The sequence below is a fragment of the Malaclemys terrapin genome, chromosome 7 (genome assembly GCF_027887155.1).
Source record: "Malaclemys terrapin pileata isolate rMalTer1 chromosome 7, rMalTer1.hap1, whole genome shotgun sequence".
NCBI classification, from domain to species: Eukaryota; Metazoa; Chordata; order Testudines; family Emydidae; genus Malaclemys; species Malaclemys terrapin.
The window spans coordinates 37,085,689-37,103,395 of NC_071511.1; the positions used below are offsets into that span (position 1 = coordinate 37,085,689).

Below are 17,707 nucleotides of genomic sequence, written 5' to 3' on the forward strand. Positions count from 1 at the left end.
TTGAGCGTTTTTTAAATCCCATCTGAGCTGTGCGGAATGATCCAAGAAGTTTGCATCAGGCGAGAGGGGACCTCCTAAGATCCATAAAGTGGAGGTGCCTTCCTAGAGGCAGATCTGACTCAGTCCTACATTCCCAAATTAAGGCAGTAATTTGAAGTCTTTAAGTCAAGACCTGATCTCTTTCTCACAGATACATTACAGCTCATACAGAAATTATGGATTCGATACAGAAATTATTGGGTGAGGTCCTCTGGTCTGTGTTATGCAGAAGATCAGATTAGACAATCACAATGGTCACTTCTGACCTAAAAAATCCAGGAAAAAATAAGTTAATGCAGACAACTATGTGGATTTACACATAAGACCATAGTCCTCTGTGGATGATAAAGAGAATTCATTAAACATGATGTATTTATTTAGCTTAAAGAAGTACTTTTGACCCAATGCCCCAGTGTAAAGTATCACTTCACCCCACAACTGTGCAGTGCCCCCCCCCCACAACCTCAGAGGTTGCTGCAGTATCTATGTAATTTGTAAAGCGTCTCCATATGAAAAGCACCATACACATATAAAATACTATTACAGTACTTTACTTCCTACTGAACCAGGAATTCCGTTTTGCCTATGATAGTGAACATTAACGACTGCTGCATAATCAGGATAATACTAGCATAAATTCTACTGCATGGAGATATATTCAGCTAGTGCCAAGGAGTTAAGTGGTGGTGAACATGGTGTTAAATAGGATTTTATATATATTATTCACACATACACAAATATTTGATTACATTACACACGTGTTAAAGGATGTAGAGTTAAGTGAAACATCTTTTCAAACTACCTTACATTGTATATAAAATGCATGAATATTTTATGGTAGCTCAGGTTCTCTTCTCAGTTATAAACCTGTGGAACTTCATTGATTTCAGTGGGATTAATTGGTGTGAGAGCAACATTTTACAAAAAAATTAGTAATATTGATGGAGTGTGTCTCAGAATTTAATACAATTCTATGCTCCCATCCCACCTTTGAACAGAGTCTGGGTCCCAAACCATTAGTGGGTCTAGAAGGGTCTAGGTGGACTACCTGTCACTGCCCCCATGATACCCCACCCCACACATGCCCTGGAAACACTCCACTCTATGCTCTCATTTCAGCTGGGCCAGGGCAGCAGGGAGCAGCATGATGAGTGGGATGCAGCCAGCAGCGGCACAGAGGAAGCGGCCAGAGCCAGCACGCGAACAGTCATCAGCCTGGTAGCGAATGCGGCCCAACTGCAAAGAGAAAGGGGCCAGCTGGTGCTGAAGAAGGGGGCTTCACCTCACCTTGATGCAGGGGAATACTGGGACTGTTTGGTTCCTTTGCCAGGAGGAGAATCTGTGGGGTGTTTGGTGTCTGTTTCAGCAAGACCCCCTAGCCATAAAAGGATCTTTGAGAGGCTAGTTCTCTCCAAAGACGGAGATGGACCGGAGGTCTGTTTTGTGCTTTGTTTCATTGTAGTCTTCCACTCTCACTTACAGGGGTGTAGCAGGAGCCCTACTGGAATTCTCTGTCCACTTAAGGGGACAGGGTGGAGACAGAGAGCAAGAGGGGGCTGAGCTAGAAATGGGGATAAAGGGCCACCCAACCCCACTTTACATGATGTCTGAGAGAGAGAGAATACATAACCGTGCGTCCCCCAAAAAAGTCAAAATGCAGTTGGAGGGTCACCTTAGTAAAAAGGTTAGGAACCACTGTTTTAATACGAAGGGCACTAATGTGAATCTATTTGAAGCCCCATTTCTGTCTCAGGATTGGGTTTGGTAAGCCAAGTCTACTCAGTCACACACAATGAAACATTCCACTATACACATGCTGTGTCTCAATCTTACCTTTGCCAGCTCTTTACGAAGTTGCATCTTTGCCCGTTCTGCAGAATTCAGATTCTGAGAACTGTAGTTGTAGACCGACTTGCCGTCAGCAGGAGAACTCCTGATGGCTCTGAACTTTGGCTTTTTCACTTTCCTACTGAGTAGGTACACGGCATCAATGTTAGTCTGAACAGAAAAATTACACAGCAGTTTAGTGTAACGAAGTTTAACCCTCATGATAAAATAACTGTGCTTCCAGATACACCAACAGAGCTTCCTCCATTGGCCATCACCCCAAAAGGGGGCACCTTAATAGACCTTGAGGCGTCATCTTTTCTGATGACTAGGGTGCTAGTCACTCAGTCTGCTTGTGCAGAAGCCACTCTGCAGGGTCCCGGCAGTTCCTCACAGGTGAGTGCCCACAGCACAAGACCTCATACACATGGTTCTAAACAATGGTGCTGCTGGGGCGACGTTTGCTTGGCCGTGTATGCGCATGTGATGCCAAAGGAAATAAAACCCATCAACACATTATTTTATTTCTACAAATCTTCTATGTTAACACCAAAAGCAAGAAGTTCCTACCTCATGTCCCTTTGCAAACAGCCTTGCTGGTATGGTATAAATATACCCTCATGCTCTTTTCATTGATTTGAGATAGCCATATTGGGACCCTTTGTGGCTTTTGAGGAAATAATGTGCCCCTCAGGTGCTAGCACAAATGAACATAGATTGTGTTTACATGACTTACCATCCTCTGTTGACTTAGAAAGAAATCCTAACATGTTATAGGCATTTGGCTGCAAAATGTTTGTTTTGTCAGAAAGGTTGAAAGTCGACATTAGCCTACAAATAAGAAGGAACGTTTCTGTTTTTCTATAGCAGACCTTTCTGTCAGACTTCTCCACTGCGTACCCAAAAACTACAGAATGGGAACTGGTTATGTACTTCTATGGGGAAAGTTGCATATTTTACACAGATAATAAAATAACCCCTTTTTTCATTTGTACATAGTTCTCAGGGCTAGGCTCCCTGATCCTTCTACGGGTACATCCACTCTGCAGCTGGGACTGTGCCTCCCAGCCCGGCTAGACAGACTTACGCTAGCTCGACCCAGGGTCGAATGCTTCTGAGCTCAGGAAGCTAGGCCCAAACCCCCACCAGTCCTGCAACATCCACTCTGCTATTTTTAGCACAATTCTGTCTAGCCAGGCTGGGAGGGATGCTCTCCCCTGCAGTATAGACAAACCCAGGGACGTTACAGCAGCATGTAACCAGGATGCTTACATGAGACTGCTTCCCTCCGGGCCTCCCACAACTGCCCCTTTATCAACAACAGACTCAGTATAAACAATACTAAAGTGTCCAACTTATTGTAACATCGACAGCACAAGTACTCACAAAGCAGGGTATTGGGAAACAGGAATGGAACTTTACACACATGCCAAGGGAAACCTTCTTTATATTAAAATACACACAGGAAATACACATTCAAAAGAACGCCTCACAAACAAAGGATGCTTATTAGTCCTCAAATAAATGTGTTCTTAATAACATGACCTCAGCCTCTCAGATCTCCCAGGAAAGCTTCTCTGGATGACATCAAAGATGGTTGGGAACACTCTTGGGCCTGGTCTACGTTACAGGGTTAGGTTGACATAAGCTGCCTTGCTTTGACCTAGCTGTGGAAGTGTCTTCACTTAAATTTGGCTCCTGCTGACGAAGTGCCTCTCTACACCAATTTAATAACACCACCTCCTCGAGCGGTGCAGAGTCACGGTCGATGTAATTAGGTCGACACAGTGTCAGTGTAGCCACTGCACTGCTTACATTGACAGTTATTGGCTTTCAGGAGCCATCTCACAATGCCCCCCACTGACAATACAATCGGTACAAATGTTCCTGGTGAGGATGCACACCACCGACACAAGGAGCTAAGAGTGCGCGCACACACACACACACACAAGTGATTTTATAACTGCAGTGGCTGTATGCCAACAGAACTTTTGTAGTGTAGATATGGCATTAGGCTCAGCCTGCTTTCTTCTCAGGCAGTATATGGAGAGGGGCTGCTTCCCACCATGGCAACAAGAGCCAGAGGTTCTATATCCCTTCCCTAACTACTTGCGTGGGGCTCTGTGCTTCACTGTCCGTGCCTTTCAGCTATTCTCAGGTGGTAGTGAGTATCATTTCAACTGCTAGCTAAAAACAGCTGGTTGGCACAAAGCACCTGCGTCTCCTCCTCCACTAAGGGCAAGAGGCGGTAGTAAATTTTACATCATTTGTGCATGGTAGGTTCGCCTGTCCTAAGGCACCTGAAGCCTGGATTAGAAGCTGAGGCAAGAACAAGGAACAACATGAAAGGGCGGAGTGCTTGTAGGAGAGAAAAAGGCAAGGAAGAGAAGGGACCAGCCCAAGCTAGAATAAGAACACTATTAAATAGTTAACCCATCTCCCTCTTTGCTTTCATGTATGCTCTCTTCATCTGTAACCATTATGCTTTTTTCCCCCGACGAGCAGTCAGTTCTGCAATACACCTTGTGCAGTAGATAAAATACTGCTGATCTTGTCCAATGGATGGCTTTATTAAATGTTTCCAACTCTAAAAGACTATAGTTCTGGAGAGGGTAGGGGGAATTAAGGTGATGCATTATTGTGACTATTAGTATTGCTTCAAGTACGATAGTTCTACATCCCACACAACTCACCTGGATGTGGTCTTTGTAATGCTGCATTTTATCTTCCATTTCCTTTTTAAACTGAATGTACTTTTCATTGTGGTTATCCAGTAAAGAATGCATTGCTCCTTGTTTTATGATAACTTTTCTGGAGTTTTGCAAAGCAAATGGGGAGACTGAGGGCAGGGAAGGTCTTTGTATAAACAAATCCTCCTTAGTTAGGGGAATCCCAAATTCCTGACTCAAGACTGTGATCATTTCTGCAGAGGGCAACAGACCTCTCTGAACGACATCCCTTAACTTCTTACTGTGGCAGAGATAATCAAGCCTACAAACACAAGCAGACAGAATACTTCTGTAGATTATCACAAAATGTACCAAGTTTTATTCTGATCACATAACAAGCATTAAACTATTACTCATGAAAAAGCACACAGTTCTATCTTAACATCTTCTTGCTAAATGAATGGGGCACTTCAGTTCACTTACACTGGCACTTAGCATGACCCAACTGGAAAAAGGCGGCATGCTAAGGATTTATCAAAAACTACTAACGATATGCTACGAGAGGTCCTAAGGGGAAAGACTGAACAGTGACTTAAAAAGTTAGATGTTGACTATAATTTAGCTAGAAAATGGGTGTAAGTAGTAAAGCTGTATTAATTGGACTGGTCAGGCATTCATTGTATGATAAAGCAAACTCTCTTTACAGGATTGGTATATGACCTACATTCATTGTACACTGAAAGCTAACTCGGTGCCAAGTATTCTCTTTTACCTTTAACACCCATTTCCTGACTACCTCACAACACATGCGTAACACCACAATTCATGCCACTGCTAAATTTGTCAGATCCTCAGTCCCTCGAGTGGGGCACAGTGGACCTTAAAGTTACTTTAAGGCAGCAGCTGAGGATTGGCCTAGCAAGCCAGCTCTACTCCCGCTCCACTTGGACCCCCACCCGAGAAAAAGGATGTTCCAGGGCTGGGGAGGGACAAGGAAGTGGAGAGCAGGATGGGAGAACATTATGCCCTCTGGCAGCCTTGGCTGGAAGAACAGCCCCTTCGGAATTATTTTCTGCTGTTAGGCCTTGTCTACACAAAGTTGCACTGGTTTAACTAAAATGGGTTTCAAACCTCAGACTCATAGACTTTAAGGTCAGAAGGGACCATTATGATCATCTGGTCTGACCCCCTGCGTGCTGCAGGCCATAAAACCGTCCCTACCCCTTCCCTGGACTCTGCTGTTGAAGTCCCCAATCCTGTTTTAAGTGACTTCAATCGGCAGAGACCCTCCTGCTAGAGATCCCTGCCCCATGCTGCGGAGGAAGGCGAAAAACCTCCAGAGGCTCAGCCAAACTGCCCTGGAGGAAAATTCCTTCCCGACCCCAAATATGGCGATCAGTAAGACCCCGAGCATATAGGCAAGAGTCTCCAGCTTGACCCCTGTCAGCCATTATACTGTTATACAACCTAAAAAACATACTGGAAAGCAAAGGAAGCAATATACATCACACACGTTTTGCATAATATAATAAAGTGACTGTTTTCCAAATGAACCATAGCTGTTACTTTCTGTGCAAGTTAGACAGCGAATTCCCTATTGTATGCAATAAGAATTATTAAACTAAAGAAGTAAGGTTATTGTCAAAACTAGAGACAGAGTTCTGCTCATTCTTTTGTCCATATGCTTGATTTTGGACTGAGGTTAAAAGTTGAACATTTTCACACTCTAAAAATTTAGAATTGTAAAATCACTGCAATGAGTATATTTTCCTTAACACTGTTTCTGAACAAAATATATAAAAACTAGTTGATAACATTTAATCACACAAATTACAACTGCTTTAATGACTCAAAGGTTTTGCCAGAGTTTCTTTTTTATACTGATGTTTCAAAACATGTTGTTAAACAGAGTTAACAAGTATGTCCAGCTGATGTACTGAGAAGCAGAAGTTTCAATAATGGATGCAGGAAACTGAACTATAGGATGACTTGAACACAATACAGTAGAATCCCGATTTTTATGATCTTATGTACGACCTGTTATAGGAACAATTTTTTTGCTGCTGAAGTTGTCATTCTGCTGCCAAATATAACTTCAATGCTTCAGTCAACATTCAAGCGCCTGTAAAGGTTTGAAAGGACTGAGAAATTTGGTGACAAAAAAAAAGAGATGCAGTACTCCCAAACTAATAAAAGTTGAGCACACTATACATTTGTTACCATTCGTTACGTAAACCATCAATGACCGATTAATACATTAATTTATGTGCCATATCTATTCTTATTTTGAGAGTTTCAATTTTATAAGCTCTTCAATCAGTTCACGAAATAGAGGTTCTACTGTACATGGCAGCTATACCTGACTCCAGACTTTATTTGCAGCCTTCTAAGATGCTCTCTCTGAGTTTATGACAGCGAGTACTACAGAGCATATTGACTTTTCTGCAGCTCCACTTCTCACTAGCACAGAAATGACAGCTGTATTTTAAGCCACTCTGACCACCATGTTTCATACTGACAGCCTTTCAGACATTGATTTCCACTGAAGGAACCTCAGCTACAATTATCAAAAGCACTGCATAGCTGCTGCTCCATAAACCTGGGATAATTTTTCCCATAGAAGATAGACCATAATAAAGTTGCTTCAAGAAACAAACTATTACGCACCTATTATCAGCAGAATTTTTCAACATATATACAATGTGTACAGTTGTGTTATTCCCTGGCTCAAATTTTGGCAATTTCCCAGGATTTTGTCCTTTTGCAGTTTGCTGGCAAGCTTCGTTTGAGGAGATGAAATCTTTTTAAGGACACTGAGGTGACACTTAGCTTTCAATGGAAGTTCTCACTAAATTCCTTTCCTCACTTATTGGTTTCCCACAGAAAACATATACAAATATAACAAATTTTGGCTACATATATAAAGACAGTCTTCATAGAGAAAGGACTCAGGACCTTCAAAAGCAAAACTACAGTCCTTCTACCCCTTGAGCTAAACTCCAATCACTGTCAGTAAATAACAGGCTCTTAAAAACTTACTTGGCCAGCAAGTAGAGCAGCGGTTCCCAAACTATGAGTCATGACCCCAAATGGGGTCGCACCATTAGCAGATTGGACCTGCAACCCCACAGGCCAGATTTGGCCTGCAAGGTGATGGGGTCTGCCCCAGAACGTGCCCAAAACTTCTCCACAAGTGCCATGCCAGAAGGCCACCATTTTGATCTAGTGGTGTGCACAAGGTTACGCTGGGTGGAGACCACCATTTTGTAAAATGTCAGCCTCCTGGCCTGGCATTTGTGGAGCAGGTGAGCACATGTTGGCTGTACTGATGCTATTTTATCATTTGCACCATCCGGCTGTGCAAGCATCTAGTCAAGAGACTTGAATCCAGAAGATCCTTATCTGTGGACAGCGGTCTTAACATAGCATCCTCTCTGCTTGAGCTGGTAGCCTGTGCTAGCCTTTTCTGAGATGGGAATCTGCAGCGGCTTGTAAGCTCCTTAAGGCAGAGCCCATGTCTTCTTTTATGCCAGCCTGAATACCCTGCAGGCATGCAATAAAGAACCATTGTAAGTTACTGTTTCTGCGCTGCCCTACCATCACCACACAGGGTCTTCCTAAGTCCAGGCCTCACTTGCTTACAAGTGAATTCCTCTTTCTGATTTGTGATAAGAGGCACAATGGACTCATTTTTACGCAGAGTATCTGCTTCAACCTCCAGCAGAGAGTCTAGTGATGCATTTCTGAACAGAAAACAAGAGTGCAAGAAACATGCTTGCAAATCTGATGAGGCTTTCTTGGAGTATGGCTTCACCAGTGTTTTCGTCAAGAACAAAGAAAGGCCGAAATGCCTGCTATGACACACGGTGTTATCTAGCTAAAGCAGGACGCCTCATAACCCTTCACAAGGAACACACAGGGAAACCAAGGTCATTTTTCCAGCGCTGGAAAGAAAAACTTTTGCATCAACAACTGCAATTCAAGAGATCCATGTCCATCTCTGACCACAGTCAAAAGGCATCATTTCAGGTGAGTGACTGCATTCGGTAAGCCAAGGAGCCTCACACAATTGGAGAAACTTTAATTTTGCCAGCTGCAATTGATATGGTGAAGATAATGTATGGGGAAACTGAGGCAAACAAACTAAAAGCCATATCACTCTCAAACAATACAGTGAAGCAAAGGATTAAGGAAAGAACAGCAGATCAGGAAAACACACTGGTGGAGCATCTGCCAAACACGTATGCTTTTGCTCTTCAGGTTGATGTGAGCACTGAGGATTGTAATGCACATTTCTTGGCTTTGTGAAATACACAAATGCAATTCTCCAAGCCATTCTGTTCTGTATCCCTCCTCTCGGACATGAGATGACACAAGGAATGCTGGATGTACTACACAGGTACATGCAATATAAAAATATCCCGTGTGATCACATGGTAGGCTTTTGTACAGATGGAGCTCCCTCTGTCTATGGCAGGCCACAAAGCAGGTGTATGTGCTTTGGTAAAGAAAGTTGCTCTGTCTGCTGTGTAAGCTCACTGCATGACTCACAGAGAACAGCTGGCTTTTAAAGCTCTGAGTCCAGAGTTAAGTGAAGTTTTGCAGCAGATCTTGTCTATTGTGAACTACATTAGGTCTTAGCCTCTACACGTGTTTCTGTTTGCAAAACTCCATGAAGACACAGGGTCAGATCATTACATGTTGTTGTTCCACCCTGAAGTTCGTTGGCTATCAAAAGGAAAAACACCGGGACAATTTTTTGAACCAAGAGATAAGCTGCGTGCCTGTGGGATGGACTGCACAAGGAGTGAATTCATTGACTTTCTATGTGACCAAAGGAAGATGTGCTTTCTTGCCTATGTCACTGACATATTTGGGAAACTGAATGAACTGAATATGGGTTTGCAAGGAAAGAACACCCACATGCTTCAGCTGAGTGACTGAATCACAGCATTCATGAAGAAAAGTATTTTCTGGAAGAATAATCTATTGAAGACAAACTATGAATTCTTCCCACAGCTTTGCAAGTTCCTGGTTAATTTTATTGTCATTCAGCCTCCCACACAGGTAATGGCTAAGCATCTCAGCCAGATGGGGGAACAGTTTGCATCCTTTTTCCCTGACTGGGACATGACAAAGTGGGTGCGAAACTCCTTTCTTTGCAAGCCTAATGCCATAGAACTGCCAGCAGGTGCAATTGAACAGCTCATTGAAATTTCCTGGGATTGCTTCTTGCGAGGAACATATGCCCAGCTTATGCTCCCAGAGCTCTGGTTCACTGTCAAGAATGAATATCCTGCACTCTCAACACGCCTTGAAACTGATAGTACCATTTGCGAACATGTATTTCTGTGAGGCTGGATTCATCCCACATGTGCCAATCAAGTCTCAGTATCAATCTACCACTAATGTCACATTGGAGATTAAATGTGCAATGTCTCAAAGCCGCCAGACTTTGAGAAGCTGTGTCGCAACATACTAGCCCATGTGTCACATTAGAGAGCATTAAATAACATACTTAATATGCAAAAAGAAGAACAGGAGTACTTGTGGCACCTTAGAGACTAACAAATTTATTAGAGCATAAGCTTTCGTGGACTACAGCCCATATGTTGCTTTGTTTTTGTCTAGGGTCACAGGAAACAGTAAGTCTCAAAATGGGGCAAAAAGTTTGGGAATCCCTGCAGTAGAAAGAAACAATCACATGCACTAAACAAGTCGGATGCATCAAAGCCTGCATGTGCTATTGGCAGACACACACTGCAGTATTCAAGACTGCAGCAGCCACTTGGAAATGATACTCAATCAAGCACAATCGTGTGACATTTTGTATCTGAGTCACTCCTTTGTTGCAAGGTTACAAGAAATGCAAAAAGAAACGTGGAAGCCACTAACAATGTTCTCCTCCTCTCTAGCTGGAAATAACAGCTTTGCCATTTAATCTGAATGCTTATTTGGTGAGGCTTCACCATAAGCACTGTAGGTGAGCAATGTGGGAGTTTTATCATTTGAAATTGAGTCCTCTGAAAGAAGTAACAAAGGCTGGGTGCTCTCGCTGTCTCAGGAGTGAAAATCCCCAGTCATTTCAGTGACAGCCAGGGCCGGCTCTACCATTTTTGTCGCCCCCAAGCAAAAAAAAAAAAAAAAAAAATGCTCCAACTGCCGCCACCCAAACTGCCAAAGCGCAAAAAAAAAAAAAAAAAAAGCTGCCCGGACTCTGCCGCCCCTTAGCACGTGCCGCCCCAGGCACATGCTTGCTCCGCTGGTGCCTGGAGTCGGCCCTGGTGACAGCTGTGTGGATTTTAGTTCAGAAAATAATCTGAATTAGCCAGTCTATTGACAGCAGGAACTAAAATTATCCACTTGCTCTCTTCAGCCTTCTAAGCACCTGAATTGCTTATTTCAAAGATGGATAAAACCCATTTCCTATTTTTCAAAAGCAAGGGTTTTTTTGTGTGCTGATTTTGCATAACAGATGACTTTCTCTCCACATTTTTCACAAAAAGTAACATTTTATATTTGCAGCTACACCCTCACTCGCTCTCTCTCTGTCCAGACTGTTGTTATGCTTTCTAACAAACTAAACACACATTTGGGATACTCTGAGGCGAACGGGGGTGAATATAGCCATATGCTGCTGAACTGAGCCTGAAAGCTCCTCTCTCCTGACTGCCAGGGACCTGTGTTTAGAGCCTTCCCTGGCTTGTCTGAGTGCATGACTGGGCCTGTCGTCCTCAGCCTTGCTCCATTCCTTCACCCTATACACCTGAAGGAAAGCTAAGCAGGGAACGAACTCCCAGCCAGTGTTCAGGTGGGACATTGCACTTGTCACAAGACAATTTTATTTCCTTTTTTCCTATTCTAACTCTCCTGCCCCATAAGGAATAACTTCATGTCCAGAGAGGGGTGATTTCAAAAATTATTTGAGGGGCAGGAGCAGGTGGAGAGTGATGAACTGGCACTCTAATCCCCAGAGACGAAGCATGCCTCATTTGCATCGTGCTCATCTGCCGTATTCCCATGCCTGATCTCAAACCTAAAACTCACTCTCAGTCCCACTGACCTGCTTTCTTTGTGAAAGCAAAACCAAAGGCATTAATTATCGTATCAAATATTCACACTATTTTGGTGATGCTTCAATTATCAGTTTCCTGACTACAAATCTAGGAATGGTCTCACCTGGACAAGGCTTGGAAACATGCCTGAGGAACCATATCCCTGACATAAAGGAGAGGTTGTCTTGTTATAGAAGAGAGGGGTTTACAGAGGTGGATATGATACAGGATCGCTTCCAGGTCTGTATACAGGCGCTGATGGAAAGACAGCTGTGAGTTATATAATATATCCAACCTTCCATTTTCAGTTCTGTGAGTCCTGCAACAGAGCACCACAAAAGCAATGTTACAAAACCAGTCTAGCTCATGAATCCCACAGTGCTGCAGCATAATCCCTTATGAAAAACTGTCTTGTCTTTGTTCTTGTAGATGGAACCTGTTGCCATTCTGACACTTTATACCAAGGGTTTTAAAATAACAACTTTTTTTTTTTTTTTTGCAAAACACCTGCCATGAATTATTATAAAAAAAAAAACCAGCCTCATATTTAACCACACTATGTAATATTCTGCAAGGAAGTTTACCAGAGTACCAAATTTACCCTTATTATAGTTACAAAAATGGTATAATATCAATTACCAGGGTAGAAACAGAATCAGAGATTTACATGATCACAACAAGAAAGGACTTTTTTACTGAAATAAATCATTTCAACAATTTGAAGGGAACAAGCATGCAAAGAAAAATAAATAAATTAGGAAAGCAATTAATAATGTTTCTGTATTCCTTCAATGCTTAAAAAAAAAGAAATGAACTCTTTTTTAAATCTGGAAATCTGAGGAAGACCCACATTCACTACAAATCCTGTAGGAGTTATATAAGTGAAAGGGGAACCTTTTAGAAAAGATTATAAATTGTATATGGTGTGTGAGTGTGTGTGTGTCTCTCTCTCTAAAAAGTCAATGTCCCCATTCATTTCAGTGAAATTTGTGTGGGGTTTAGCCCAGAAAATAATCTGAACTTTCTAATCACAAAGTACCCAAATTCTACCTGCAACCTTCTGAATATCCCCAGGTTTAAAAGTATCAGAAACTCACTGTGCCACTCCAGTTTGTATCTATGTGCCCATTACTACACTACAGTATTTGTGTTACTTGTCCAAATATTTAAAGCGATGAATACATCCTTAGCACTAAGCTGCCATGGAAAGAATTCTTATGGGCTCAATCCTGGATTGAAGTCAATGGGAATACTCAAATAAGTAAAGATTACTCACATGAGTAAAGCAGGTTCAGAGTTGGAAAGTTGGAGTGGGGAGGCAGAAACAGGATCCAGACTTTTTTTACTTCTAGGACACTAGTTCTAATCTAGACCAGACTGAGACTGATCCCAAATTGTTACCATTTGGTGGCCCACTTGAGACTATAAAACTCTTTTTAGTCCACTTCCCAGCACACAAATTGGGACATTACCCAGTTTCACGGCTTACACTAATTACCGTTAATCCTTGGTCTCAGCCTCGGCAAACAAAAAACAAAATGTTTTAGTAGTCAGCAGAGAGGCCAAGGACTGAATAGACACAGGGACTGAAAATTCAGCTACCCTACTTTGAGGTCAGGGGAAAATATGACAAACTCAAAGGCCACCCAAGAAAATTCTCATAGCAAATTTCAGAACTTATATAGGATGAAATATGAACACAAATATTTGTTTAGAATTATGTATTATGAGATAATCTGGGTAACCTGAGCATTTGAAAATGTATGTTTTGAGAGCAGGAAGACAGAAAATAACAAACATTTTAGCCTGAGGGCCATTACTTTAACACACAGAAATAACACTCAGATTTCATGTGAAATACTCTTGAATGTCATTAGAAAGTCATTAGATTGCTTGAGTTTCCCTGTAGAAAGAGCCAAAAATCTATAGTCCACAGGGAAAGAATGATTTGGCAGGTTTGCTGTTGTGTGAATAAAGAGGAGACTTTAGTCTCCAGTGAAATCAATATACCACCTTCCACAAATACTAAATTCCCCTGGAAAAGATTTGCAATGCATTTAAAAGGTTGTATTTTAAGAGGGTTGCTGTCAATGCTAATGTTCTTATAGGCAGTTTATCTTGAAAAGAATGAAGCAAAAAAAAAAAAAAAACTTTAAAAGTCCATAGGAAGTGATGGGCTTATTAAAAACATTAGTTACCATTTCTCTTAACATTAACATTTCAGTCCGGAGGCTAAGTACAGTATATAATTGCAAGCCCTGGAGACTGAAATCCTTCTTGGGACAGCCTTGGCAAAATGCAAAATGTCAGAAAAAGAAACTAGTCCACACAAATTGTAGTACTTTTTTTCTGCATGAAATGGGGAACATACATGCACCCACACAACCCCCCGATCTTATGGACCTTCGGGAGAGAAAATGATACACCTCTATCCCGAAATAACGCGACCCGATATAACATGAATTCGGATATTCAGTGCTCGGGGGGGAGAGGGAGGGTCAGGGCTGCGCACTCCGGTGGATCAAAGCAAGTTCGGTATAACACAGTTTCACCTATAACGCGGTAAGATTTTTTGGCTCCCGAGGACAGCGTTATATCGAGCTAGAGGTGTACATTGTACTTTCACACACAAAAAATCCCCTGAAAATACATTTTTTAAGTACTGGGCAACGAATAAAAATGGTTTAAAGTATTAAGTATAGTTGTGTGTACCGTGTCTCATGGAACCTGTAGAAAATTGTAGCACATTTAAAAGACAATGTTGAGGCAAGAGCTGCAAGATAATTGAAATTACCTATACATTTCCAGGTGTACCATATATTTGCACAAACAGATTTTGGATAAAATTTTCAGAAGGGCCTAAGTGACTTAGGAGTCTAAGCCCCATTTTCAAAGGTGATTAGGTTCTTAGGTCCTTTTATAAATTTTACCCCTAGTCTCAGTATGGGTGCCTTTTTCATCTATATTTGGAGTTCATGACAACATTTCACCTGCCTGTGTTACACATCTATCATACTGTCCAAACAACTGCCAAGAAGGCATAGCCAATCTCAAGGGTTCTTTACATATTTTTAATTTTTTTTCCTTATACTCCTTCACTTATACTAATCTCAAGAAAACTTGAAATTGAAATATTTAATTACTAAATCTTATGTGTCTTCCATTATGTAGGTACATTGGTTTGTTATTGTACAATTAGCCAAGAAGAGAGAAAGAAATTCTAATTAGCAATTCATTAAACGTGTTTCTACAAAAATTGTTATCAATGAAACAGATACCTGCCATTGTAACAGTGTGATGACATGATTTGATACACAGGAAATGTAGCTCGGCATCTGAATTAGAGATGGGCTCAAATAAACTGCAGATCCAAACACCCTCAAACTTTAGGGAAAGTTGGGTCTGAGTCAAAACTTTGAGCTCAGGCCATGTCTAACTTGAATGCAGAAGACAGGCAGGAAAATGGAAAGTTTAAGGAAACTTCTATTATTTAGAATTTTACTGAAGAAAATAGTGTGGTTTATACAAGATACATAGTAGCTTAAAGTGCCGTGTTGTAAATTTATAGTATTCTTCTAATCATAGCCCTCTATGCACTGAAGGATTATCAGATAACTGATAAAGGTGTAAGGGTCACTCTTCAGATTTTGACCCAGGCATTGGGTCAAATTCATATCTTGTATAACTCCAGAGACAACACCAGGGACGAAATCAAACAATTGTCTTTACAAAAGAAAAAAAAAATCAGCAACATTTTGTTTAAACCAGTTTAAATCTAGAGGGAAATAATTACTGAAAACATTAAACTATCTTACTTATCAAATTGCTGTTCCCACAGTCTCTTGATTGCTTTGTTCTTTAATCCTTCCAAGACTAAAAGATGAATTGTTCCATCCAGTATATGAAAACCAGTAATGATATCCAGCTCAGAAATTTCCTTGGTCGCAGTTTTCAGTTTGAAAGTAGCAAGAGCCATCTGAATTACTTGTAGAGGATAAGAATCCAGTTGGAGGGCTTCAGCATTAATTTCTGTAATCTCTTGCAGCAAATCATGTAAGCAAGGTGCATTATTGTAGTCAAAAATATAGATAATGCAACCATATGGGCAATCTGCAACTTCAGTGTCAGCAGTTTCTGCCTGCAGACCTAGCGGCACAGCTATTTCAACTCTTACTTTCAGGACTGAGTCCGATTCTAGATAATGTCCCATAGGCAATGGAGAAGTCTGAGGGCCAGCCACTGATCCCAATACTCCCATCATTTTTTCAGTCTTACTATCCTTCTGGCAGCCAGGATCTGGAACTGAGCAGCTATGAATGGGCACACTGATATTTAGATACTTTTCACCTAGTAGTAGGTCAGTTAGACTGACTTTAGCTACCCCATAGGGATGCCATAAATTGTCCTTTTCTGTAAATGGATTATAGGCTGTGTGTTTGTAAGAGACAAGACCCACATTACTCAGCTCTCCATCATCTTGCTCATCACCAAACAAAGAGGGTTTTTTAATGTCCTCTGCCATTTTTCTGTCCCGGTCATGAACCTCAATCTCCAAAGGTGGTCCTCTAAAATACTCACACAATTCCCCAGGACTGATTGTCCCTGTTAGAATCACATTGACATCTTTAAAATAGATGTGAGTTCCATGGGTTTGCCCTTGCGTTTGATGAGGAGGGAGGTTGTGAAATTGGTATCTGCAGTATGTGGGAACACAGGTCGCCTACAGAAAAACCAAGGAAGAAATTGAAATACCTGTAGGGCTAACTTTTCCCTTCCCCTCGCCTTCCATCATACTTTTCTAATGAGGAATGCTGAAAAAGCTCCTTTTGCAAACAGTCAGCATACAACTCCTTCAGTCATCTTATAGGGAGCTACTGGTGGGGACTTTTACACAACACCACAGCTACCTAAAGCCAAATTCTGAAGCAGCAGAAATGCTGAGGGAACAGTTTGCTTCTGAAGGGCAAGGCCCTTTGGGAGGCAAACCGATACCATGGACCAAGGTCCACCACTGGGACCTTGCAGAGAGAACCATGAGTGGTCAATGCAGCAGCAAGTGAGCAAAAATGGCATGGAAGGGACAGGAGTAATGTGTGATGATTCCCTGGCTCCATTCAGACATGTTGTTTGCCCATCTGTAAAATGGGATCATGTGCTTTGAACTCTAACGTACCATTTCAGAGCTAGGTATTATTATCAGTATAGTGCTCCTGTGTAAACCTGGCACGAAGGAAAGTCTGACGTACCCTCTATCCTCAACAGCAGTGACTCTCCCCAAGCCAATGCCATGAGTTACTGGTGCAGAATACACTAGACTCTGCATTTTATAGTCCAAGCACAAACTTTATTAAAGTCCTCCAAGGCAGTTAACAGGGCATTTTGTGTGAGGTTCCTTGACTTTAGAACTTACTCCCCTCTTGGTTCACTGGAACCTTATTAACCTTCAGGTAAACTGAAAAGCCCATCTTTATTCTCAGCCACTACAGAAGGGACAGGATGGGGACTGGAGTGGTTTATATTTATGAGTGGTCCTTTAGTACAGTTACTCCTCACTTAAAGTCGTCCTAGTTAACGTTGTTAAGTTGCTGATCAATTAGGGAACATGCTCGTTTAAAGTTGTGTAATGCTCCCTTCTAACGTCGCTTGGCAGCCGCCTGCTTTGTCCACTGCTTGCAGAAGAGCAGCCCATTGCAGCTAGCTGGTGGGGGCTTGGAACCAGGGTGGACCGGCAGCCCCCCTATCCAGGGCCGGCTCCAGGCACCAGCGCAGCAAGCAGGTGCTTGGGGCAGCCAACGGAAAGGGGTGGCACGTACGGTTCTTCGGCGGCAATTCGGCGGCGGGTCCCTCAGTCTCTCTTGGAGGGAAGGACCCGCCGCCGAATTGTCGCCGAAGAATGAAGCAGTGGCGGTAGAGCTCCCGCCAAAGTGCTGCCGATCGTGGCTTCCCCCCCCACCCCCCGCCCCTTGGGGTAGCAAAAACATGGGAGCCAGCCCTGCCCCTATCAGCTCCTCGCTCCCCTAAGTTCCCTGTGCTGCAGCCACCCAGCAGGCTATCAATCGGCAGTTCAGCTGTCCCTCCCCCCACTGCCAGGTGCTGCTCCTGCCCTCTGCCTTGGAG

General features: G+C 42.4%; 1 protein-coding gene across 1 annotated transcript in view; it reads right to left on the reverse strand.

Annotated features, from left to right (window-relative positions):
* CFAP92 (cilia and flagella associated protein 92 (putative)) overlaps positions 1-17,707 on the reverse strand; it is a 74,398-nt gene that overhangs the window by 18,508 nt on the left and 38,183 nt on the right. Inside the window, exons 10-13 of the mRNA XM_054034160.1 lie at positions 15,406-16,310; positions 11,715-11,909; positions 4,560-4,857; positions 1,873-2,037 (exon numbers count right to left, since the gene is read on the reverse strand). Of these exons, the coding sequence (XP_053890135.1) occupies positions 1,873-2,037; positions 4,560-4,857; positions 11,715-11,909; positions 15,406-16,310 (1,563 nt within the window). The remainder of the gene's footprint in view (positions 1-1,872; positions 2,038-4,559; positions 4,858-11,714; positions 11,910-15,405; positions 16,311-17,707) is intronic.